Source organism: Pongo pygmaeus, chromosome 19 (assembly GCF_028885625.2).
Source record: "Pongo pygmaeus isolate AG05252 chromosome 19, NHGRI_mPonPyg2-v2.0_pri, whole genome shotgun sequence".
Lineage (NCBI taxonomy): Eukaryota > Metazoa > Chordata > Mammalia > Primates > Hominidae > Pongo > Pongo pygmaeus.
In genome coordinates, this window is record NC_072392.2 from 73,171,807 (window position 1) to 73,196,719 (window position 24,913).

At 55.0% G+C, this 24,913-nt stretch overlaps 2 protein-coding genes across 2 annotated transcripts in view; one reads left to right on the plus strand and one right to left on the minus strand.

The window, feature by feature from the left end:
* The window catches only part of THRA (thyroid hormone receptor alpha), a 31,352-nt gene extending 20,222 nt beyond the window's left edge, over positions 1 to 11,130 (plus strand). Inside the window, exons 5-9 of the mRNA XM_054459820.2 lie at positions 736 to 883; positions 1,522 to 1,727; positions 3,619 to 3,765; positions 5,498 to 5,756; positions 6,462 to 11,130. Coding sequence (XP_054315795.1) covers positions 736 to 883; positions 1,522 to 1,727; positions 3,619 to 3,765; positions 5,498 to 5,756; positions 6,462 to 6,712 — 1,011 coding nt within the window. The 3' untranslated portion in view covers positions 6,713 to 11,130. The remainder of the gene's footprint in view (positions 1 to 735; positions 884 to 1,521; positions 1,728 to 3,618; positions 3,766 to 5,497; positions 5,757 to 6,461) is intronic.
* Positions 10,053 to 18,052, minus strand: NR1D1 (nuclear receptor subfamily 1 group D member 1). Its single transcript, XM_054459819.2, has 8 exons — positions 17,334 to 18,052; positions 14,332 to 14,670; positions 13,958 to 14,046; positions 13,710 to 13,854; positions 12,710 to 13,353; positions 12,200 to 12,385; positions 11,175 to 11,385; positions 10,053 to 10,542 (listed from the first exon to the last, which is right to left on the minus strand). Exons 1-8 carry the CDS (start codon positions 17,362 to 17,364, stop codon positions 10,343 to 10,345), a joined length of 1,845 nt encoding a protein of 614 aa, XP_054315794.1. The 5' UTR covers positions 17,365 to 18,052; the 3' UTR covers positions 10,053 to 10,342.
* Between the last annotated feature and the right edge of the window lie 6,861 nt (positions 18,053 to 24,913).

A 24,913-nucleotide genomic window follows, 5' to 3' on the forward strand; every position in this document is an offset into this window, starting at 1 on the left:
ATTTTTAGTGGAGATGGGGTTTCACCGTATTAGCCAGGATGGTCTTGATCTCCTGGCCTGGTGATCCGCCCGCCTCAGCCTCCCAAAGTGCTGGGATTACAGGCATAAGCCACTGCGCCCGGCCTACGCCTGACTAATTTTTATACTTTTAGTAGAGACGGGGTTTCACCATGTTGGCCAGGGTGATCTTGAACTCCTGACCTCATGATCCACCCGCCTCGGCCTCCCAAAGTGCTGGGATTATAGGCGTGAGCCACTGCACCCAGCCTCATGCTCGGCTAATTTTGAATTTTTAGTAGAGACAGGGTTTCTTCATGTTGGTCAGGCTGGTCTCGAACTCCCGGCCTTGGTTGATCTGCCCACCTCAGCCTCCCAAAGTGTTGGGATTACATGCGTGAGCCACTGCGCCCGGCGACTTGGATTTCCAAAGCTGCTGTTCCTTAAGGCCTCACATTATCCCAGGTTCAAAGCTGCCTGCTCTAGACATCATTCCTACCTCGGCCACAAACACTACCCAGGCACCCCCAACCCCTCAGCAGCCTGGGGGCTGAGGGCATATATTTCTTAGGTCCTTGAGCCCAGTAATCTTGGGCTCGTGGTGTTAGGAGGATGCCAAGTCCCCTCACTGATCTTGCCTTCCTTGCTCTCCACCCCTGACCCCTAGTAAACTGCATGGTTGGTTCAGGAAGGGGAAGCCATGTCATGATCACAGCGCTCCATCTCCCCCAACCCCAGGGCTTCTTTCGCCGCACAATCCAGAAGAACCTCCATCCCACCTATTCCTGCAAATATGACAGCTGCTGTGTCATTGACAAGATCACCCGCAATCAGTGCCAGCTGTGCCGCTTCAAGAAGTGCATCGCCGTGGGCATGGCCATGGACTGTAAGGGGCCCAGGGGGAGGGAATAGAGCCAGGTGGCTTGGGGTGGGGATGAGTTCTGGGAGGGCAGCTTCCTTCCAGGGTACCCTCAGAGCCCACAGGGCAGAGTGGCAATCCAGTCTGGGTCAGGCTGAGGGCAGAATGTTCAGTGTCTTGGTCCCTGCTGTCCTCCTTCCTGCGCAAAAGGAAACAGGATCCCTGTGTGGGCCCCAGTGCCTACCTGCCTTACAACACTCGAGGGCCTTAGAGAGGGAGTTGTTTGGTAGAAAGAGCTCCTGGGCACCCACTCTAGCACACTGTTCTTGACTCCCAGCGAAGGCACCCCACTTCTAGATGAGACAGGGCATCTTCCATTGGCTGGGGATTGGGTGGCAGGATCTTCGAGTAACCACTGTCACCATAATCCGTTAGACCAGAACATGATATTCATCTGGATCAGCCCAAACTGTTGTTGACATGGTCCCGGGGATTAATCATGATCCGGGTTGTGCTGCCCAACTGCTAGGTGATTTGGGAAGTCATTTAGCCTCCATGGCCCTCGGTTTCTCCAACCTGTACTCTAGGAAGAGTAGTTTCCAGGAGCATTATGGAAAGGGGATGGAGAGTGCCATGCATCGGACCTTGTGCCTCTCTGTTCACAGTGGTTCTAGATGACTCGAAGCGGGTGGCCAAGCGTAAGCTGATTGAGCAGAACCGGGAGCGGCGGCGGAAGGAGGAGATGATCCGATCACTGCAGCAGCGACCAGAGCCCACTCCTGAAGAGTGGGATCTGATCCACATTGCCACAGAGGCCCATCGCAGCACCAATGCCCAGGGCAGCCATTGGAAACAGAGGCGGAAATTCCTGGTAAGGAGAAAGGAGGCATGGGGAGAGCAGTAGCCAGGTGGCAGGGAGAGGAGACTGAGCTCGGAGTCTTGCCTCCTCCAGGAAGTCTTCTTAGTGTAATCCAACCCAAAATACATACCCTTCACACTTTTGCTGTCCAGATTTTATATACTTGTGTTTGTGTCCTTGCTGTCTGGACTGTGTCTACTCCATCCAACTGGGAGCTCCATGAGGACAGAGCCTTGCCTTCCTCATCGAATTTCCAGGGAGCGAGGGTGACCTTTCTTCTTTTTCCTGCCCATAGTGACTGGGAGGAGAGGGTAAGGATACAGTTATGTCATAGTATTTTTGAGCACCTGCTGGGTGCCAGGCATTGTGTTAGGCCCTGGTCAAGCTAGTTGCTAAGTAAATGATGAGTTTGGGACCAGGTGCAGTGGCTCATGCCTGTAATCCCAGCAATTTGTGAGACCAAGGTGGTAGGATCGCTTGAGCCCAGGAGGTTGAGACCAGTCTGGGTGACATACAGAGATCCCACCTCTATGAATAATTTTTTTTTTTTTTTATACGGAGTCTCACTCTCACCCAGGCTAGAGTGTAGTGGCAAGATCTCGGCTCACTGCAACCTCCGCCTCCTGGGTTCAAGCGATTCTCCCGCCTCAGTCTCCCGAGTAGCTGGGATTACAGGCACCGGCCACCATGCCTGGCTAATTTTTGTGTTTTTAGTAGAGACAGGGTTTCACCATGTTGGCCAGGCTGGTCTTGAACTCCTGACCTCAAGTGATCCACCCGCCTCGGCCTCCCGAAGTGCTGTGATTACAAGGTGTGAGCCACCATGCCCACCCTTTACGAATAATTTTTTTTAGATGGAGTTTCGCTCTTGTTGTCCAGGCTGGAGTGCAGTGGTGCAATCTTGGCTCACCGCAACCTCTACCTCCTGGCTTCAAGCGATTCTCCTGCCTCAGCTTCCCAAATAGCTGGGATTACAGGCGTGCGCCACCACGCCCGGCTAATTTTGTATTTTTAGTAAAGACGGTGTTTCTCCATGTTGGTCAGGCTTGTCTGAACTCTCAACCTCAGGTGATCTGCCTGCCTTGGCCTCCCAAAGTGCTGGGATTACAGGTGTGAGCTACTGCTCCCGGCCTCTCTACGAATAATTTTAAAATTAGCTGGGCATGGGGGTGTGTGCCTGTGGTCCCAGCTACTCGGGAGACTGAGGCAGGAGGATCCCCTAAGCCTGGGAGGTCGAGGCTGCAGTAAGCCATGATTACACCACTGCACTCCAGCCCAGGCAACAGAGCAAGACCCTCTCTCAAAAAAAAAATGGTCAGTTTGGGAGGAGATGGACAGTTGGCTATACGTGGTGAAGGAAGGCAGAAAACCAGCACCTGGTTCATGGTGGAGCATGCCGGGGGGTGGACAGTGCACACTGTTAAGGGCACAGGCTCTGATTCCAAGCAGATGTGTAACAGTCACAAGTCAGACTGCCCAAGTTCAAACCCTGGTCCTACCACTTGCTGGTCATATGACTTTAACCTTATTATTTAGCTGTCCCATGCCTCAGTTTCCACATCTGTGAAATGGTGATTATTATAATTATTCCTTTTAGGATTATGGTCAGGATTAAATGAGATAAGACATGTAAAACATGTAGCCTGATGCCTGATCATATATTAAGTATTCAGACATTATAGCTGCTACTACTGTTATTACCGTTATTATTATTAGCTGACTTGGAGCTCTGGTTCTGGTCTATTCTCTGCTCAAGATGAAGGAAAAGCTTTGGGGCTGGGACTCAGGCACCGGTGGCCCCTCTTCCCCAAGCTGCCTTGGAGCTCCCCCTGGTGGGCAGGGAGCCTCAGTGAGAGGCTGAAAGGGGTCTGCGGTCCCAGCTGACCCCCATCTTTCTCTCTAGCCCGATGACATTGGCCAGTCACCCATTGTCTCCATGCCGGACGGAGACAAGGTGGACCTGGAAGCCTTCAGCGAGTTTACTAAGATCATCACCCCGGCCATCACCCGTGTGGTGGACTTTGCCAAAAAACTGCCCATGTTCTCCGAGGTAAGTGGCAGAAGCGGGGAGAGATGTAGTGCTGTGTTGGAGGGAAACCTGCTCCCCCGGTCACCCAGTACAGGCTCATCTGAGGTTCTCTGGACAAGGAGCAATTCCTGTAGGTCAGCATACACTCAGCACACAGGCACACATGCAGACACATACACAGACACACCTAGCACACAGATGCATACACAGACACACACACATACACACATATGCATACACATACACCCAGCAGACAGGCACACATGCAGACACATACACAGACACACACACACACACACACCTAGCACACAGATACATACACAGACACACACACATACACATACACCCAGCACACAGACACACACAGACATACACCTAGCACACAAACACACAGATACATTGAGACACACACAAACATATACACCTAGCACACAGACACACACACACATACAGACACACACCCAGCACACAGGCACACACACAGACACACACACCTAGCACACAGACACACAGATCCATAGACACACACACACACAGACATATACACCTAGCACACAGACACAGATACATAGACACACACCTAGCACACAGACACACACACACACACACAGATACACCCAGCACACAGGTGCACACACACACACACCTAGCAGACACACACATAGATACAGACACACACACAAACAGACACACACATAGCATACAGGCACACACACAGATGCATACACGTAGCACACAGACACACATGCCTAGCACACAGACACATACACAGATACACACACCCAGCACACACACACACACCTAGTACACAGGCACACACATTCACACCCTGCACACAGACACACACACGGAGACACACACATAGCATACAGACACACAGATACATATGCAAACACACATACACCTAGCACAGAAACACACAAATACATACACAGACACACACCCTCCAAGCACACACACAGCACACAGACACACATACACAGATACACACAGACACATACACACCCAGCACACAGACACACGCCAAGGTCTGGCTGCTCTAAGAAATCAGCCGGCTCCAAGTGCTCCCCTCCACAGCCCCTCATCCTTCAAGTCTATGCGGCCACCCAACTCCAGGCAGCCTGAAAGTTCTCATTTTCCAGAGCACTAGTGCTGGAGACAGGCTGCCCTACTAGCCATGTGACCTGGGGCAAGTTACCTCCATCCCCTGTGCCTCAGTGTTCCCATCTGGAGTGGGCTGGGGATAATGATGGGCGCTAACTCACAGGCATAATTTTTTTTTTTTTTTGAGATGGAGTCTCATTCTGTCACCGAGGCTGGAGTGCAGTGACGCGATCTGGGCTCACTGCAACCTCCGCCTCCTGAGTTCAAGCAATTCTCCTGCCTTAGCCTCCTGAGTAGCTGGGACTACAGGCATGTGCCACCATGCCCAGCTAATTTTGTCTTTTTAGTAGAGATGGGGTTTCACCATGTATGTTGGCCAGGCTGGTCTCGAACTCCTGACCTCAAGTGATCCACCCGCCTTGGCCTCCCAAGCGCTGGCATTATAGTCGTGAGCCACTGTGCTGGGCCTCACAGGCATAATTGTGAGGCTTAAATGGAATAGGGCATGCACATGGCCCAACACAAGGTCAGCCGTTCAGAGTCCGTGGGGGCCTCGCGGGTCTCACGGCTCCCGGAGGACACTCTAGGGGAGACTCAAAGACGCGGGGAGGGGTATGCTGAGTGCTCCTGTGGCCCTGCTGCTCCACAGCTGCCTTGCGAAGACCAGATCATCCTCCTGAAGGGGTGCTGCATGGAGATCATGTCCCTGCGGGCGGCTGTCCGCTACGACCCTGAGAGCGACACCCTGACGCTGAGTGGGGAGATGGCTGTCAAGCGGGAGCAGCTCAAGAATGGCGGCCTGGGCGTAGTCTCTGACGCCATCTTTGAACTGGGCAAGTCACTCTCTGCCTTTAACCTGGATGACACGGAAGTGGCTCTGCTGCAGGCTGTGCTGCTAATGTCAACAGGTACCTGCTGATTGGTCGGGAGGGCTCAGAAGCTTCCAGGGGTCCCAGAGATTGGCTGGACCCTGGGCCTGTTGCTCAACTCCCTCCTGAATCTTCTTCTGGGCTACCTCTCTGTCACCTGGGCCATCCCCTGTCCCCTGTTCCTTGCTCTGTCACCCACTTCTCACTCGTTCCCCAGGCCCATCTCTTGCCTCCCCATCCCTGCTCTGTGCCTTTTCCTGTCTTTGTCTCCTTCCTTCTCACTGCCCCGTCCCTCTGTCACTCACATTCCCCTTTGTTCCCCACTCCCCACTTTGTTCTCAGCCACCTTCCATTCCCCCATCCCTCCTCTGTCTCCCAGTCCCATCTCTTACCCCTCAGTCCCCTCCCTACCCCCATCTGCACCCCGTCTCTCTGACCACCAACCTCAGTCCTCCTCACTCCAAGGCTCCTCTCTCTCCCCCAGCCCCTGGCCTGTCCCTCTGTCCTCCTTGCGTTGCCCCCTCCCCCCAGTACCCCCCTGCCCCTCTCCACTTCCCAGCTGCCTCCCTCTCCCTGTGCTTCTCCTGTCCACGTCCCTCAGGAAGAGCTTCTCCCCTCCCCTCCCCCAGCCTCTCTGCCTCTATCTCCCCTCTAGTCCTTTCTTCCCACGCCCCCACACCTCACCCTCCCCATCTCCAGGCCTTCGGCCAGCCCCTCGCCCCTCACGTCCCTCTTCCCCCACAGACCGCTCGGGCCTGCTGTGTGTGGACAAGATCGAGAAGAGTCAGGAGGCGTACCTGCTGGCGTTCGAGCACTACGTCAACCACCGCAAACACAACATTCCGCACTTCTGGCCCAAGCTGCTGATGAAGGTGACTGACCTCCGCATGATCGGGGCCTGCCACGCCAGCCGCTTCCTCCACATGAAAGTCGAGTGCCCCACCGAACTCTTCCCCCCACTCTTCCTCGAGGTCTTTGAGGATCAGGAAGTCTAAAGCCTCAGGCGGCCAGAGGGTGTGCGGAGCTGGTGGGGAGGAGCCTGGAGAGAAGGGGCAGAGCTGGGGGCTGAGGGAGACCCCCCCACACCCCTTCTCTCCTTCCTCTCGTCCTTGGATAGATTCAGCTCCCACACACACACCCGCACTGCCCAGGTCCCTCCTCAGACCTCCAGCCCTGGGACAGGGCAAACAAATGAACTTGCTATGGAAAGGACAGTGTGGGAGGCTGGGGGAGCCGTGTCCTGCAGTTCCCAGGACCCCATCCTCTCAGAAGGTAGGGGAAGGGCGGGAGGACTGAGAGGGGACAAGCCACCGTGACCGTAGGGGAAGGAGGAATGTGGGCTGGGGGAAGATGCCCTCAACTCACCCCCTACACACACGAGAGAGAGCCCCCCACCCAGTTCCTTGGCCTAGGTCTCCCCTCCAGGCTGAGGGCCTCTCTACTTCCCCAGATGCCTGGGTGCAAAGAACGGCTTGGCTTGGCTCCTCCCCTGGAGGTTAAAATTTATAGTCATTCTAACTGCACTTTGGAAACCAAGCAAGGGGAGAAGACAAATGAAGAAAAACTAGACAGAGAGAAAAATACAAAAAAAGAGAGAGCGAGCGATAGAGAGAGATGATATTAAGTTATTAACTGAGGCTGACCAGAGGGGAGGACCCCCCCATTACCACCCCATGCACTTTGCGAGCTGCCCCTTCTTCCCCCACATCAGAGAGAAATGCCCCCACACCAGAGCCCCAAGGGTAGGGCTGCCGATCAGAGCTGTGAGTTAACACAACAGGGTCCTGGCCACCCCCCTTGCCATACCCCGCCCTCTGTGCCCCTTTGGCACCCCCCAACCCTAGTATGTCCTCTGCTTTCTGCCACTCGTGCCCGCTGAGTTCCATCTACCTCTCATGCTGGATGCCAGCTGGCCCCTCACCAGCCTGCCCTGCTGCCCACACAGCTCCCCTTTAAGTGCCCAGCCCTAGGGGCCTCTCCCCGTCCACCTCCTCCTTCCACACCTTGGCACCCACCCAGGAAAAACTGTGGCTCCAGCTCCTACCCTCCTCATATCCTGCAGTATTAGCTAGAAACCGGATGCTGCTGCATTGGTGGGGGCGGGGGTAGGGGCGGGGGGCAGGAGGGCTGTGCGTGAGCGTCTCCCAGAACCCTCCACCCCTTTAGCACTCTGTTTCCCTGTTTCCCATCTGTCTTCTGGGCTCTCTCTAACCTCTGCCCTCCTCCCCTGCTCCTACTCACTGCACTAACTCTGGGCTGGCAGGCACCAGAATGGGGGTGTTTAGATAAGTGACACTTAGTTGGGGCCCCAGGGGAGGAGTGGTCGGTGCTCCTTTTTCTTTAAAGCTCTTTTGGCCAGCTGCCCCTCTGCCCCGGGACCCCTTCCCCTCTTCTTTTCTCTAATTCAGGGACTTTGGCTTGAGCCCCTCTCGCCCTCCTGGTGAGGGTGCTCTGTTGGTCTGCACTTGGGTGAGCTGTCCTCCTCCCCCTCCCTGTGGCTGCCGCCCACTCCTCAGGGGAGAGAGGGAGAGAGGAGGTGGTCCTCCCATGGGAGCAGGAGGTGGGGGTGGGACAGAGCAGACCAGAGGGCGCTGGGCTCAGGGCTGCATGTCGGCAGGGATGGATGGGTGGACACAGATGCCCCCGGAAGCCATGGGGATTGGGGCAGGGGGTGGGGGGAGGGGTGCCAGGGCTTCCTGCACTTTGCACTATTGGGGCAAAAATGTCTTAAGCAGTGGGGAACCTGCCACCCCACCCTGACCCTCAGCCTGCCACAGCCCCCTACACACACAAACACACACACACACACACACACGTACATGCACACACGGACATGGGAAGGCAATGCTATGCTGCCCGTCAGGGCACTGTCCTTCCCCCATTGTTCAGGTGTTTCCAACAGGGGTGGAGGGCCTGGAGGAGCACCCGCTGTCACCTGTGCATGTGCCTGTCCCACCCTGCTGGGGCCTCAGGCTGCCCGCGCTGTCTTTGTCTCTATCCTCTCTCTCTCTCCTGGAGTACTGAATCCTGTATTACTCCAGTCCCATGGGTAGGCCCTCTTGTACCTTCCTACCACGCCTGGGGGCCCAGTGGAATTCCTGACCTGTCTGCTGTCTTCCCCATCCCTCCATCCCCACCCCAACCCCTCCATCCCCATTCTCAGCCATGGACACGGCAGAGAAAAGGCCTTGAAGAGCCTTAGCCGCTTATAGGCACTTGGGACTCCCCCACCCTCCCCAATCATATGAGCTGTGATCCCATCCTCCCCAGACCCCTCCCTTCCCCCTCGGTGATGTGGGGTGTATGTGTGCGTTCCTCTGCGTGAATGTGTGAGTGAGTACACATGGTAGGGGAGGAGCCAGGGCGACTCAGGAGTGCCACGCACCTGCTCTAGAGCGGCAGCTGTCCCAGTCCCTGCTGTGGAAGTGGGGGACAGGGCCCTCTCCTGGGGGCCATTGGTGCTAATGAGGGGGATGGCCTTGATGTGGGTGCTCAGCACGCCTCCCCCAGTATTGGCCCGGGGCACTAGGGCAGGCAGGGTGGAGCAGCAGGTGCAGTATCGGTGGGAGGACGGGTTGCTGGGAATAGGACGAGGGGGCCAGGCCAGGACAAGGGGGTGCCAGAGCCATGACCACTACCCCGCCCCCACCACCCGCCTCTCCATCTCAGTATTGCCCCTCCCATCACTCATAACACACATACCTCATCCAGCCTCCTCCCTGCTCAGACTTGGGGAGGGTGGGGGAGGAGCCCCTACCCCTTCTCCTGGTGGCGGGTCTGCAGGGCTGGGAGAGGGCAGGGCGTGTGAGAGAGACACCGTCCATAAGGAGGACAGTAACTCCTGCCCTGGGAACTCCTGGGCGGGGGGGAGGGGGACACTGCCCAGAGGCGCTACTGAATGTATGAGAAGCTGGTGCTGGGCTGGGGGGAGGGGGGTTGTGGCCAGAAACAGGGAAGGAGGTAGGTCTCTTCCCCAGGGAGGGGTGGGACCGGCAGGGGTGACTTGAGGGGCTCCTACTCCTGCCCCACGTTGACAATCAGTATGTCTGTTATGTGCGATTTTTCACCCCGTTGTGTTTTGGGTCAGGATTTTAAAGAAAGATATTTTTATGGTAATTGTTGCTCGTCTATTTTACTATATATTTATGTAATAAATATATGATGAAAATAACCCCCTTGGGCACCCCCCTTAGACTTGTGTGCTGTTTCCCTATATCCTCCCATCTGCTGGCAGAGTACCCACCCCACAAACTGACCAGATGGAGAGGTGGCCCCCCCAGCCTTGGCAGTATTTCCACCCCACCCCCCAAACGAGCACACACCACAGAAGCCAGCTCAGCTGTGAACTATTGGATTTGAGACAGGAACAGAACAAATCAGAGGGCCAGGGGAGGGTTGTGGGGGAGAGAGAGAGGTTTAAATAGGGGAGGAGGGGAAGTTCGGTGATGGGGGAGGGAGGCAGGTATTTACAAGAAGGCTCAGGGGGCCAGAGGCTCATCTTGGAATATTTTATAACAATATAAATAAGATTCTGGTTTGCTTTTCCTTTTCGTCTCGTAAAGGAGAGAGAAGTGCAGAGTTCGATTCTGTACAAGGGGGCAGCGGCAGAAGGCCGGCCGGGCGGGTCACTGGGCGTCCACCCGGAAGGACAGCAGCTTCTCGGAATGCATGTTGTTCAGGGTCCGCAGGTCCGGCAGCTTGAGCAGCAGCTTGGTGAAGCGGGAAGTCTCCAAGGGCCGGTTCTTCAGCACCAGAGCCCGAAGAGCCCGCAGCAGCGTCTCCTGGAGCTGCTCCACCGAAGCGGAATTCTCCATGCCCGAGCGGTCTGTGGGGAAGACGACAGCAGTGAGGCGGACTCCCCGAGCTCCTCTGAGGAGGAACCGGAGGTCTGCGAGGACCTGGCAGGCAATGCAGCAGCCTCTCCCTGAAACCCCCCAGAAGGCCGATGGGGAAGGAGAAGGAGTGCCATACCTTCTCCCAGGCCTCTGCCCCAAGAGCAGGAGATGCCTGAAAGCTGGGAGCGTGGGCTCAGCAGGGCTGGTCACCTCCCATCCCGTAAGACCACCTTCCCTTCCGCAGCAGGCCAAACATGGCCAGGCTCCCTTGCTTTTTGCTGTGTAGTTCCCTCTGCCTGGGATGCCCTTCCCCCTTTCTCTGCCTGGCAACATCTTACTTGTCCTTTGAGGCCCCAACTCAAGTGTCGCCTCCTTCCCCAGCTCCCCCAGGCAGAAATAGTTGTCTGTGCTTCCTTGGTTCATGCTTCTACTGTGACACTTATCTCACTGTTTTATAATTAGTCGGGCATGAGTCTGTTTCCCAAGCTAGACTGTGTCTGAATCATGTCTGTATCCCCAGTGCCCGGTGCAGGGCCTGGCATAGAGTAGGTACTCCATAAAAGGTGTGTTGAATTGAACTGCGTCTGCCTCCTCCCCCGGGTCAGGCGACAGCCTGACCTACCTGCAGAAACAAGCACCACCGCGGTGAAGAGGCCCAGCTCCTCCTCGGTAAGCGCCAGGGAGTTGAGCTTCTCGCTGAAGTCGAACATGGCATTGAGCAGGTCTCCCATGCCCATGGCACCAAGCTCCTGCAGGCTGTAGGTGGTGCGGCTTAGGAACATCACTGTCTGGTCCTTCACGTTGAACAACGAAGCAAAGCGCACCATCAGCACCTAGGGGGGGAGGGGGAACAGTCATCCTGGGTGTGGTGGGAGAAGCACTGGCCAAATCGCCCCTGTAGTTTGTCAGAGGGTTTAGTGGTGCCGCCTTTGATTTCTCAGTGGAGTGGGGATTATTTCTGAATGGGCAATGAGGGAGCCCAGGTGGAAGGATGGCTTTGGGATCCGATAAGCCTGAATCTGAGTGTCAGCTTTGTCACTACCTGTGACCTTGGGCAAGGCATTCACCAAAGTTAATCTGCTCTTGTCTAGAATGGGGGCAGCAGTGCACCCAAGGCATTATTTCAGTGTAATGGGTTGTGATTAAATTCCAACTGAGATGACAGAAGTTCCAGCCATCAAGAGGCAGCAGCAGGAGCTGCTCAGCCCCTTCCACCAATCAGGCTATAAGGACAAAGATAACTGGGTTCCAAAACCTTTCAGAGGTCCTGCCCACCCCAGACAGCAGGGCTTTCTGTTGGATCCTTCCCAAGGTCAAAAGCAGGAAGCATCTGGGTGCAATGGCTCACGCCTGAAATCCCAATACTTTGGGAGTCCGAGGCGGGCGGATCACCTGGGGTCAGGAGTTCGAGACCAGCCTGGCCAACATGGCGAAACCCTGTCTCTACTAAAAATATAAAAATTAGCCAAGCGTGGTGGCGGGAACCTGTAATCCCGGCTACTTGGAAGGCTGAGGTAGAATTGCTTGAACCCAGGAGGTGGAGGTTGCAGTGAGTGGAGATCGCACCACTGCACTCCAGCCTGGGCGACAAGCGAAACTCTGTCTCAAAAAAAAAAACAAAAACCGGAAGCATAAACGGTCACTCACCTCAAAGGTGCCAGCCTTAAGCAGGGTGACTTGGTCGTGCTGAGAAAGGTCACGGAAGCCCGGGATGTGTTTGGCAAACTCTACCACCTCCCGCACAGCGGGCGTGAAGCTCATGGAGAAATCCTCCCAGATCTCCTGCACCGTTCGCCCACTACGTCCGTGCGGGTACATGTTCATGGGACATGCCTGGGGGAGGAAAGGATTGAAGGAGGGGAGCTGTCAGCCAGGCTGGGTCAGATGGACACCTCAAGCATTGCTGGACCCCAGATTCTGCCTGGGCTAGGGGCTGTGGCCCTGGAGGATGGGTCTTTCAGATAAAGTAGCAATTAGGTGCCAGGTGGAGATCAAGGATTCCCAGGCAGAGCCCAGACTGCAAGGCAAGACATTTTCTCTTGGGAAGACGCTATCCCCACACTCAGCCTCCAGGAACCCCCAGCTGCCCTACACTAAGTCCATTCTGCCAGGCCCCCCCGACGTTCTTAACGCACTCGCCCGCCCCCATGCCCTTACCAGCAGAACATTCTTTGAGCTGCCCTGCCGGGGATCGTTGGCAGGTGTTTTGCCTTCTGGGGCTGCATACACGTGGGTGGGGCATAGACGGTGCCCATTGCTGTTGGACTGGTGGCAGCTGTGGTGTGCGGGGCCAGGAGACCAGGTGGGAGGGTAGGAGGAGGGGGCCTGGCGCAGACCATTTAGGGCCTCGTTGTGACGCTGGGCAGCCAAGATGTTGTTGTCATTGGGGGCAGGTGGGCAGCCCTGATTTTCCCAGCGATGTGGGGTGGTGGCTGGAGGGCTACCTGATGCATGATTGGCATTGAAGTTGCCAGGTGAGCTGCCCAGCTTGTCATGGGCGTAGGTGAAGATCTCTCGATGGGCCCGGGCCACCTGGGATATCACATCCTCCACTGTGGGCTCAGGGCTTGGGGATCTGGGAGGCGTCAGCTGTTGTGGGAACTGGGAGAAGCCCACCAGGGGTGAGGGGACTGGAGCAGGGGGTGGCGAGGGGCCCATGGGGCCTGGGGTGGGGTGCTGGGTGGGTGAAGTCTCCAGCGGGCACTGGCTGCTCAACTGGTTGTTGGCCAGGTTCATGGCACTCTGCATCTCAGCAAGCATCCGCTGCTTCTCTCGTTTGGGGATGCGCCCAAAACGCACAGCTGCAACAGGATGAGAACAGCATCAGGAAGTTCTCAACCACGCTCACGTGCTTCTCTTCCTTCCTTCCTCCTGAAAGGGCAAGGCCCTGAAGGCTTGGGATTTCACATCAAAACTAAAACCAGCAAAACCCCACCCATCAAGGGGGTTTCCCTAGGAGGAACTGCTGGTAGGAGGTGACCCGAGGGACCAATGGGATAGAAGTTTTTGTTGACCTGAGCAAATGAAGGATGGACATACCCTGTGCAAATGTGATTCACAGTATGAAATGTCTCCATTTGGGACTTTTTTAAAGGGAAGGATTAATTCAGAAACTTTGGGCGGAAGAAAGGGGGAGGATGTGGGGATGCTGCCTCACCGTCTCGAGACATGCCCACGGAGAGACACTTCTTGAAGCGACATTGCTGGCAGCGGTTGCGATTGATGCGGACGATGGAGCAATTCTCATTCTTCAGACACCTTTTGTACTGGATGTTCTGCTGGATGCTCCGACGGAAAAAGCCCTGGAGGGCAGGGGCGGTTAGTGACCACCTCCATCATGGCTGGGCCTCTGTGTCCAGGGGGAGGGGGCCACCTGCCCCTGCCCTTACCCCCAGTCTGCCTCACCTTGCAGCCCTCACAGGCGTGCACACCGTAGTGGAAGCCCGAGGCAACATCCCCACACACTTTACACAGTAACACCATGCCATTCAGCTCTGTGGAAGAGACGGGCAGCAGGTGAGCAGGAGAAGCCAGGCTGAGTGGCCAGAGGTGTGGAGGCCTTCTGGGCCGGAGATCCGGGGAGGGAAAAGCTAAGGAGGAACTCCAGAGTTGAGGGGCACTGGAGTGACAAGACTTGGCTGAAGAGGGGCTGGTGCCACTCTAGGAGAAATCCCTGAAGCCAGAATAGGCCCTGGCAAGACTGGTGTCACGTAAAAACCCATTCCCAATCTGGCCCTGGCCTGCTTCCCTTCCCCCGAATCAGCTGGAAAGGTACTCACTGGTGATGTTGCTGGTGCTCTTGCTGGGAGACACTCGGCTGCTGTCCTCCATGGCCACTTGTAGACTCCCGGGGGGGCTCCCATTATAGAAGGAGGAGGAGGAGGATGATGAGGAAGATGAGGAAGAAGGGGAGCCGTCATCACTCAGGCTGGGTGGAATGCTCCCGAAGGAGCGAGCCGGGTCTTGGGTGAGGGAGCCAGTGGGGGATGGTGGGAAGTAGGTGGGACAGCCTTGGGTCAGGGACTGGAAGCTGCCATTGGAGTTGTCACTATAGAGGGATTCAGGGCTGGTGCGGCTTGGGGAGGAGCCACTGGAGCCAATGTAGGTGATGACACCACCTGGAGAGAACAAAAGGGAAGGGGGTGTCAGCCGCCATGTCTCCGGACCCAGGGTGCCACTGTGCTCATCCCCACCTGTCTGCCCAAAACACTGCTGGCCACTCAGTTCACCACGTGGAGCCCCTAATCTTGGAGTTAATAAGCAATTCCCCAACACACAGTAGACATGGCATGGCCAAGCCAACACCCACGACCCTTTGCAGGACACCTTCAGCTTCTGCTTTCAGTGTGAGGCATGACCCCTGTGGCATCTCGCATATGTGCCCCCCTTCCCTATATGCCTTCCTTGGGAATATCGACTGCAGCTAATGATTTAGTTGTCAGTTGACGATCTGGGGATGGGATGGGCAGCTGAGCACCATTCAAAGTGCCCAGTCCTCCAAAAACAAAAACCCAACTGCTGATTTTAACACTAAGACCATTCCAAGAATGAGACCATGGACCATGGAGGAATAGGGAGCCGACAATAAAGAGAATGGAGGGTTTACAAAAGTAAGACAGTCACATTCCCCCCAGTTGGGGACATATATTCTCTGAAGGAACTGAAGGGAAGGGATCTTTCCAGCCTGGTTCCCCTGGCCTCTTAAGAGAGTGAGCCACAGTAGAGTCTATCTCTGTGTCCAGAAAGGACTTCGCGGTGCGAGTTGCAGGAGGTGGAAGTACAAACTGTCCAGCCTGGGGCTCTAAAATTCCCCCTTCAGATCTCAGCCTGATAACAATGACCTTGGCTCTCCGGCCATTCAGGGACTTTGACCCTCTGGTTACATTGCCAATGAGGCGGCTGTGCTCCCGTGGTATTAGCAGGAGAAAAAGGTGACCTGCCTGCCACACCTCCGCCAAGCACCTAGATTGGTCTGCCATGGGCCGGGAGGGAGAAGGGAGGATCCCAGGACACGTGTGAGCTAACACATGCCATGCCACTGTGTCTGCAGAGGCACATGTCTTGCTCACCCACTGACACACACTAAACTGGGCAGGGCGGCCCTAAAATAGCTCAAGGTTGGTCAGGGTGAACCCAGCTCCTTGGAAAATAGTTGCACAACAGATCAGCTCCCACGGTTTCAGGGCTGAGGTGGGGGATGGAATCATTAGTTGGCAGTAAATGAAGTTGACCTAGTTCACCCATCCCCCAAAAAGGAGTGAGACCTTCATGCAGAGGCTTCCAATGTGGAAGTGAGCAGCATACTCAAAAGTCTAGGTCTAGGTCTAGACCCGTCACTACCAACTTATTTTGTGACTTAAGAGGACATCAACTCCCCTCTTTGGGTCTCAGTTTTCCTTTTTGTGAGAAAAAAGAGAGGACAGTATCATTTCAGCTATAATTGTGGGGTGCAGTTGCTTTGGGGAGCCCTTAGTAGGCAAACTGCAGCTTGTCTGGTGGAGATGGGGTTAAGACAATGCTCGCAGAACTAACGAAAGAGAAGCTTGGGGAACAGGAATTTGTAATGTGGGGAAGCTGAGTCTAAATGCAGTACAGTGAAGTAGGTGCAAATAAGAGTGAAGTGGAAAGGAGTGAGAAGGGTGGTTAGGGGTGAGGTCTCTTTAGGGAGTGTCAAACAGAAGGCCATGAAAGGTCAGGAATGGCTCCATGTTACTTTGTTTTGGTGATGGGGGGAGGGGGCCGGCCAGGCGGACCGGAAAAGGAGGCAGGCGGGGGCGGTGAGTCAGCCCAGCTTCACCCAGATCTCGGCGGGGCGGGGCAGGGCGGGAGCTGGGCCCTCAGCCGGCCTCACGTCCCTGCTCCACGTGTGCCTCTCGCACGTGGCTCCCCAACGAGGAACCCCGGAACTCGAGGCCCCGCCCTCCTCGCTTCCCGTCAATCGAGAGCAGTCGCCCCGCCTCCTCCCCGCCCCTCCCCGGCCACCAGGTCGTGGGCTGGACCCCGAACGCTAGCAGGGCCGGGACAACCTAGGGGAGGAGAGAAGGGAACACGCGTTGCCGGGGCGACCGGGGGGGCGGAGCTCATTATGTAACGAGGCCGGGAGACAACGACCAATGGGGTGGCGGCCACGGCTTCTACTGAATGAAAACAAACGCAGCACGTGGGCCCGGCTCTAGAGCCATGTGAGCCCTCCCGGCGGCCGGGGCCCTGTAGGTGCCCTCCCTCGGACGGGCATCACGCTCTGGACTTCTCAAGTGTCGCTCCCTCCTGTCACTGAGGATTCCCCAGTGAGATCCGAACGATTCTCCCAGCCCTTCCTTCCCTGACCCCATCGCGCCACTGCTTCTCAGATTCCCTCCCGCCTGCAGGAACTAGAGAAGGGGGAAGACAAAAGGCGAGGGGGTCCGTTTTCTGAGGCCAGGCATACTACAGCTGCAGGTAGTGGACAGACGGGGCCGTTTCGGGGCACTGTTCCAAAGCTCCCAGTCCCCCTGAATTCTTCGCTTCACCACCCGTACCTCCTCTCCATTTCCTCCTGCCCCAGGATTCGAGGCTCAAGGGAGCTTTGGGACTCTGAGGAGTGGTGATGGTGCGTTTCTGAGAGCATTTCCAGCCCGAACAAGCCGCTCTGGAAATCCCACACTAAAGCCCCGCAGCATGTTAGCAAATCTCCGGGTCGAGGAACTCCCGAGTCCCCTACAAAGTTCCTCTTGTTATAAGGCGTAGATGAAGGTGGGGAGACAGTGACAGAGAAAAAATGATAGTAAAGGAATCCCAGTACCTGTGTTGTTGTTGGAGTCCAGGGTCGTCATGTCTTCACCGGCTGAGAGCGGTCATTCAAACTGGACCTTGACTCAAACTAGAGATTGCGATCGCCGCTGTTGCCCCCTGGGCACTGGCTAAGGGCGGGGAGTGGACCCCGCGACTCACGATCAGGATCCGAAGCACCCTGCAGCAAGGTCTTGGGGTGGCCAGACCGCAGCCCTGCAGAAGGGTTGGACGTTGAGGCAACGGAGTTCTGCTTTGCATGGGAAGAGCAGAGAGAGTGTGTAGGGGGAATCAGCCTGCAGTAGTTCTGGCTAGAAGGTAGCAAGGAGGGTCGGGTCTCTGCAGTGTACGGGGTGCCTCTGCCTGCCGGCTCCGCAGCGCTGCGGGGTAGCGAATCTGGAGCTCCCGGTGCAAAAGTCCCAGAGGGAAAGAGGTTGCAACCAGGAAGTAAGTAGGTGATGGGGAGAAACAGAGCACCGAGTCGCAAAGAGGCGAGACGTGTGCCCTGCTACGTTCCCTCGGCAGTAATATTTCACTCTGCCAATCTCAGCCGCCTTTTGCCCGAGCCTTTCCCTGGGACAGAGGGCTCTGCGCAGGCGCCAGCAGCCCAGGGTTCCCGGGCCGCACGCGGCACTGGAGCAGGTACCATGTGATCCCAGGGAGCGCCTCGTGCCCCAGTGACACACTTTTCCAACAGCCGGCACGTTGAGCTCTGTGCGCCTGCGCAACAACAAGGCTGTCGGGATTTGTAGTCCACTGACAAAGTGGGCGGACTGCGTGCCTTTCCCCTTTCTGCCTGGCAAAGCGCTTGCCGGGACCTGGGAGGAGCTGAGAGTGGGGTTGGGTGGGGTGCGCTGAAGAGTCAGGGTGGCGTGTTTAGAAAGCCTGTATGGCAGGGGCATGTGAATTTCTGGGGAGGGACTGGCAAGCTTGGCTGCCGTCTGGGAGATCAAAGCTAAGAGGCCCTTTCTGCAAACCTTGCAAACGTGAGGGCTTCACGTGATTGAGGGACTGACCTCGTCCTGAGGTTACTGGTGACCGGGAGAGAGACAAGTCGGGGAGGGAGATTTCCCTGGAGTCAGGAGCTTAGGCTGCCCCTCTGCTTCAGGGCAAAGTCCAGAGAAGGAAAGGAAATGTGACCCCCTTTCCCTTCTACTCGCCTTAGGGAGAACACCTCCAGGGGAAGGAGTTCCCACAGAGGTAGGGATGTCTGTAGGGACTCCCTGTTTGCTTGTATGACACCATTCCACCCACTCCAGTTGACTTTGGGGTGAGTCATTTCCCTTTGGGAAATAAAAAGGACAACAGAGGGGAACTAATAGTGAAAGTGCTTTGAGGTCCTAAAGTAATGCAGAAGAGGTGAGGCAGGGGGTGGGGGCAGAGTGACACCCCTGCCCCTCAGTGCTGGAGGGTAAAATATGAATTCCACAGATTACTACTCAGAGGGGAACATGTAGATCATCTTAAACCTCCCTCTTTTTACTAGTGGGGAACAGGAGGCTTAGGAGAAGTGACTGGCCCAAGGTCAGACGTCCATTGCTAGTTTCATCTGTCCACCCCAAACAGGAAGGTGGGTAGATGTACAAGTGAAATACTGAACAGGGGTTAGAAACAGCCAGCATTGCCGGGCGCTGTGGCTCATGCCTGTAATCCCAGCACTTTGTGAGGCTGAGGTGGGTTGATCACCTGAGGTCAGGAGTTTGAGACCAGCCTGACCAACATGGTGAAACCACGTCTCTACTAAACATACAAAAATTAGCTGGATGTGGTGGTGGGTGCCTGTAATCCCAGCTAGTCAGGAGGCTGAGGCAGGAGAATCGCTAGAACCCGGGAGGTGGAGGTTGCAGTGAGCCGAGATCGCCATTGCACTCCGGCCTGGGGGATAGAGTGACACTCCGTCTCCAAAACAAACAAACAAACAAACAAAAAACAGCCAGTATTTCCCTTCAGAGCAGCAACTGTCCCATGAGTAATAACAGATCTCAAGTAGAGGAGATCTATCATGTTAGAGGGCTTGGGGCATGGAGGGGATGGAAACTTCTTAGGCAGCGAAGGGAGAGGGAGCCTGAGCCACCTGCTGCTCCCGCTAATTCCTCCCCAGTCCCAGTGCTTCTAGAGAGGGTTTTCTTCACATAGGAACCCCCTCTCCACAGGCAGCTCCTGGGAGGGTATTGATGGATGCCTGGGAAACATGAAAGCCACTGAAAAGGTAGAGAAAAAGAATATGGGAGGCCGGGGGTGGTGGCTGACACCTGTAATCCCAGCATTTTGGGAGGCTGAAGTGGGCAGATCACCTGAGGTCAGGAGTTCGAGACCAGCCTGGCCGACATGGTGAAACCCCATCTCTACTAAAAATACAAAAATTAGCTGGGGGTGGTGGCGCACGCCTATAGTCCCAGCTACTCGGGAGGCTGAGGCAGGAGAATTGCTTGAACCCAGGAGATGGAGATTGCAGTGAGCTGAGATCATGCCACTGCACTCCAGCCTGGGCAGCAGAGTGAGAGTCCACCTCAAAGAAAAAAAAAAAAGGCCAAGTGTGGTGGCGGCTCATTCCTGTAATCCCAGCACTTGGGGAGGCCGAGACAGGTGGATCACCCGAGGTCAGGAGTTTGAGACCAGCCTGGCCAACATGGAGAAACCCCGTCTCTACTAAAAATACAAAAATTAGCTGGGCGTGGTGGCGCATGCCTGTAGTCCCAGCTACTCTACTCGGGAGGCTGAGGCAGGAGAATCGCTTGAACCCGGGAGGCAGAGGTTGCAGTGACTTGAGATCGCGCCAGTGCACTCCAGCATGGGCAACAAGACCGAAACTCCATCTCGAAAAAAGAAAAAAAAAAAAAAAAAGAATATGAGCACAGGAGTAAACTGGGTAGTGAGGACAGTGAGGTTGACTGTAGGAGCTTGACCACTCACCCTCTGACTCCTTGTAGAAGATGAGCTTCCTAGAATGGGCTAGGTTTTAGCTTTGTGCCCCTGCTCCCAAGAAAAGTGGAAGAGAGAGGGCAGTGGGCTCTTCTCTGGCCCTTTGGCCCAGAGTTGGGAAGCTGCAGCAGAGTGTGGGAGCAACTGGGAGGGGCTAAAACAAACAAGGAAAGAGGCTTTTCAGGAAAACTTGGTTCTCAGCCTCCACCCCCTCTCCCTCCGCCCTCTGGGCTCTGGAGGGAAAGCTAGGAGATGAATTGCCCTGTCCTGCCCTTGCCTGCTCTCTGTGACCTTGACTCCAAGTCGGAGCCAGGGCCAGAGCCCAGGTGTCTGTCACGGCTGAACTCAAAATCAGGACCCCTGGCATGCATCTAGCTCCCCACAGCCCAGCACTACCACTAGCACCCTCCCTTTACTTGCCCTGGGTCCTCCCCAAGGCCCACAGCTCTGTTTGCTGCTGTGGAGGTCCTGCCCACCCCCTGTATACTTGCTGGATGTTTGTTCCTCTAGGAGTGGGAGCTGGGGTGGGTCAAGACTCCTTGCCTGCTGCAACCAGTGAGAAGGAGGAGGGAGCAGAGGTAGAGAGAGCTGAAATTCAGTCAGCCTGACTCTCCTCTTGGCAAAACCTGCGTTGTTCTGCAGTCTGTGTGTGGTGTGAAGGCAGAGGCTGGGAGAGAGGGGGAAAAGGAGAGGGGTTACCCCCTTGCTCCTTCCTTCCTTCCTTTCCATTTCTTATAGGGCCCCTCCTTTTCTCCCTGACAAATAAGTAATTCGGGCATCTTTCGTCTACAGCTGGTGAGAGGAGCACAGAATGAAAAGGCAGCGTTCTCCCTTGGCCCCAGAAGTCTGTGTACCCTGCTCCTTTCTCTGTCAGCAGCTGCTGGGAGAAGGGCAGAAACTATGAGACCCAAAGCCACCAAAGGGAGGGGGGAAAGGCTGGGTTGTCTGGCTCTGGGGGATTCGGAGTAGAATCTTGGTTTCTATTTGACCTAAACCTTGGCCGTAAGACCTTAAGACAGCAGGTGCATCTCAACACAACCGTCCTCACCTACCCCTCCAGCTGGACATTGCTGTTCACTTCTTTTTTTTTTTTTTTGAGACAGAGTCCCACTCACCCAGGCTGGAGTGCAGTGGCTCACTGCAACCTCCACCTTCCGGGTTTAAGCCATTCTTCTGTCTCAGCGTCCCAAGTTGCTGGGACTGCAGGAGCACGCCACAACGCCTGGCTAATTTTTTTATATTTTTAGTAGAGATGGGGTTTCACCATATTAGTCAGGCTGGTCTCGAACTCCTGACCTCAGGTGATCCACCCACCTCAGCCTCCCAAAGTGCTGGGATTACAGGCGTGAGCCACCATGCCTGGCCTGCTGTTCACTTCTACACACACACACACACACACACACACACACCACACACACCATTTCTCCCATAGCCCAGTTCAACTCAAGAAAGGACTTAACTCTTCATAAATAGTACTCAGATTGGATCCAGGTAGAAAAGATGCATACTCACAACCTGGTACAGCAAGGTACTGCCCTGGTTCTGCATACACTTCCACTTGGATTCCCGAGTCTGAGATTCTGGGGATGAACCTTCCCATTAGGGGCAGTGTTGGATCCTGCGTGTGTGTTTCCAAATATGTCTTTAATTTTCCTTGATTTATTTGGACTGCAGAGGACAGCAGACACAGAGGAGAAGAAGGAAAGGTATTGAGAATACTAAGCTCTGGTCAGTTATGTATGTGTGCACGTGTGTGTGTGTGATTCTATGACTATGAGTGAGACTGCATGTTTGTGTGTGAGTGTGAATGCTGTGAGTGTGTGTGGGTGTGTGTGTTTGATCTGAGATCTGTTCTCCCTGTCAGTAGGTTGTTCTGGGTAACGGCAACACCCTGTGCAAATTCTGGGTGGCCTAAATCTTGGGCCAACTGCTTGACTGACTGACTGACTGACTGACTGAGGGTGGGTCCTTGCTGGAAACAGGTCAGGCTTCTGTAGGTGCCTTCCCATCCCCCTCCTTTCTCACCAAGGAACCATTGCCCAGAGTAGAAACCTGTCTGCCCAGGTGATGCAAACCTGGTATAGAAATGCTGGGGATGCCCCTGAATCAGGGAACCAGCCATGTGCCTGGGAGAGACTCACTCCCTGCCCTCTTAAATCCTTTTCCTTGTCTCTAAAAGGCCAGCTATCTTTCCCTACCCCACCCAAAGCCTGGATGTTTTGGGGAGAACTTTAAGAACATGCCACAGGAAGGACAGAGTCTGAGCTAACTTGTTTCTCAGTGTGGTGGGGGGAGGGGGGTGGAGAAAGCAAGGGCGAGGCATGAGCCAGGGCTGGGTTCCATGGATGTGTTTTGCCTCAGATTCTATCTTTACCTCACTACTGCTTTTTCCAAGGAAAGGAAACCATAAATATGTATTAAGTACCAACCGTATGCCAGGCACTGTGCAAAGTGCTTTGTACACATTATCTCATTTAATATTCACAACAACCCTATGCTGTAGGTCTCAATTCTTATTTTAGAGATGGGGAAACTGAGACTTAGAGAACTTTATTAACTTGCCCAGGGTGCCAGAGGGTCTAGGTGATTAGTCTTGAAGCTGTAATTTGCATAGCACTTAAGACTGAGACGATGTCCATCAAAGAATGATAGCGCTGATGGAGATTATTGGAGGGGCTAAATCTCCCCTCCAGCTATCTCTTGGAACTACCACTGTCAGTGTCACAATGAAAATGGCAATGCTGGGGATTCAACCCCAGGCCTGAAGATGAAACTCTTTCTACTAGCAAGACTGCCCCTCCTAGAGAGATTACTGCCACTCTAGAGGAATGTCTGAGCAGCAAACTCATCCTGGTGTTTCCCAAGCAATGGTGTTGCTTGGAAGTGGGATATATCACCAAGAACAGAAGCCTGAAGCACCCCTTGTTCCTGTCCCGGGGAGTACCTCGGCTTTCCAAAATCTCTCTTTTAACCCCAGGCACATTTCCTCTTCCCCTAAACTCTTCCCACTCCCTGTCCTACATTTCCCTCATCTGGTTCTAAAAGTAGAAGGGGCAGGAACAGGGTGCACAAACCACAGACTGCTATAGAGGTAACTAACAGAAGCAGGTGTCTGAACTCTCTTCTCTACCCAAACCCTCTGAATTTGGGGTCTGCTGCTGGTGGTGAGGAGAGTGAGGCAAGCAGGTCAGGGCCCTCTAAAGTCCCATGGTGCTTCATTCCGGGGGCTGTATTAAAAAGATTGGTTGAGGGAGCGTGTGGAAGGCCACCAAGGACCAACAAAAGTTGTCTCCAAAGCCTTAAGGAAACAGCATCCCACTTCCCCATTTACCCGCTTGAGCAATGTGCACCTCTAAAACCAGCCCTTCCGAAAGCCACTGTCCTGGGCCAATGCTTCTTTAGCAGATGCTTTGAAGAACCTGAAGAAGGGTCCCCCCTCTCAGAACCCAGGATCTCACCCACATCACAGGATCCTGGAGGAGGCATGGATTGTCCTTGGCAGTGGAGACTAAGCCCCAGATGACCCTTTTTCTGGCATCCAGTACATGCTCTGCTAAGGCCTCCTGTCCAGTCTTTGCCATGCTGCTGGAGCCACAGTGGTGTCATCTTCCAGGCCCCTGCACCTGCCCATTGGCTGCCCTTGAGCCTCTGTAGAACTCAGATGCAGGGAGAATGTGGGGGAGGTGGGGGAAAGGCAGAGGGGGTGCTCTGCATCTGCTTCCGTCTCTACCCTTTATCCCAAGCTCCATCTCAAACCCTCTCCTTATCCAGTGTCTCTCCATCCTTCGGGTCTCTGCAGATCACCATTAGCTGCCTGGGGAGGCCAGAGGCTCATGACAGTCCTCGTGAGCAGAATGGACCTCGAAGGAGCGGTGGCCTGGGCAGGCATTAGGGGCCTTGTGTAGCTTCTGGGAGGCTTACATAAACACTGGCTGGGATGGGGAGGAAAGGGGGGTTGCAATGGGCTGCCCAGGGAAAAAAGCAACCCCCGCCCAGCCAGCTCAGCCTGAGTGGAAAGAAGGAACAAGGCTTACTTTCCCTCCTCCCACTCCTCTCCCCTGGTCTGCAGCTGTTAGTCGGGCTGGAAAGATTGCGGTATCTTGGGGGAGGGGGGCAGGAGAAGGAGAGAGAGAGGATGCGACTTCACAAATTTGGGATCCCTCCTCCTCTTCTAAATTGGGGGGAGGGCGAGTGGGGAAGAAGCAATTTGCCAAAGAGATTTTCAATGCCGCAGGAAGGAGCTTTGGCTCATTAGAATGCGCAGTTTGCACCCTGGAAAAAAAAATCTGTGCTGGTTGCAAAAATGCAGACGTGTGTAGGGGCCCAGCGGAGATTAAAAAAAAAAAAAAAAAAAAAAAAAGCGCTAGCTCTGCAATGCAGGATCTGCGAAGTTTTGGTGCGATGAGGAAATGTGGGTCGTGCTCATTTCATTTGCTTGTTCCTGCTAACCTACTGTCCCCCTGACTCTAGCATAGTCTCATATCCCAGCAAGAGGCACCGCGGCTTAGAAATGGGGTCACGAGTAGGGGGCAGAAGCAGAGAGCCAGAAGTGGGGGTCTGTGGTTAGAGTGCCCAGAGAAGGACCAATGGGGTTTAGAGGGCCAGGCAGATGGAAGGGGGCACTTCAATGAGGGATGGAGGCTGAATTTGCCTTTTGCACCTGCATTTGTT

What these genes read in the sequence shown, in the direction of transcription:
- NR1D1 (XM_054459819.2), bottom strand. Translation starts at nt 17,364, where the DNA reads ATGACGACCCTGGACTCCAACAACAACACAG. An exon ending in GGACTCCAACAACAACACAG is followed by an intron (nt 14,671 to 17,333) that starts GTACTGGGATTC and finishes TGTTCTCTCCAG; the next exon opens with GTGGTGTCATCACCTACATT. An exon ending in ACGCCTGTGAGGGCTGCAAG is followed by an intron (nt 13,855 to 13,957) that starts GTGAGGCAGACT and finishes CCTGCCCTCCAG; the next exon opens with GGCTTTTTCCGTCGGAGCAT.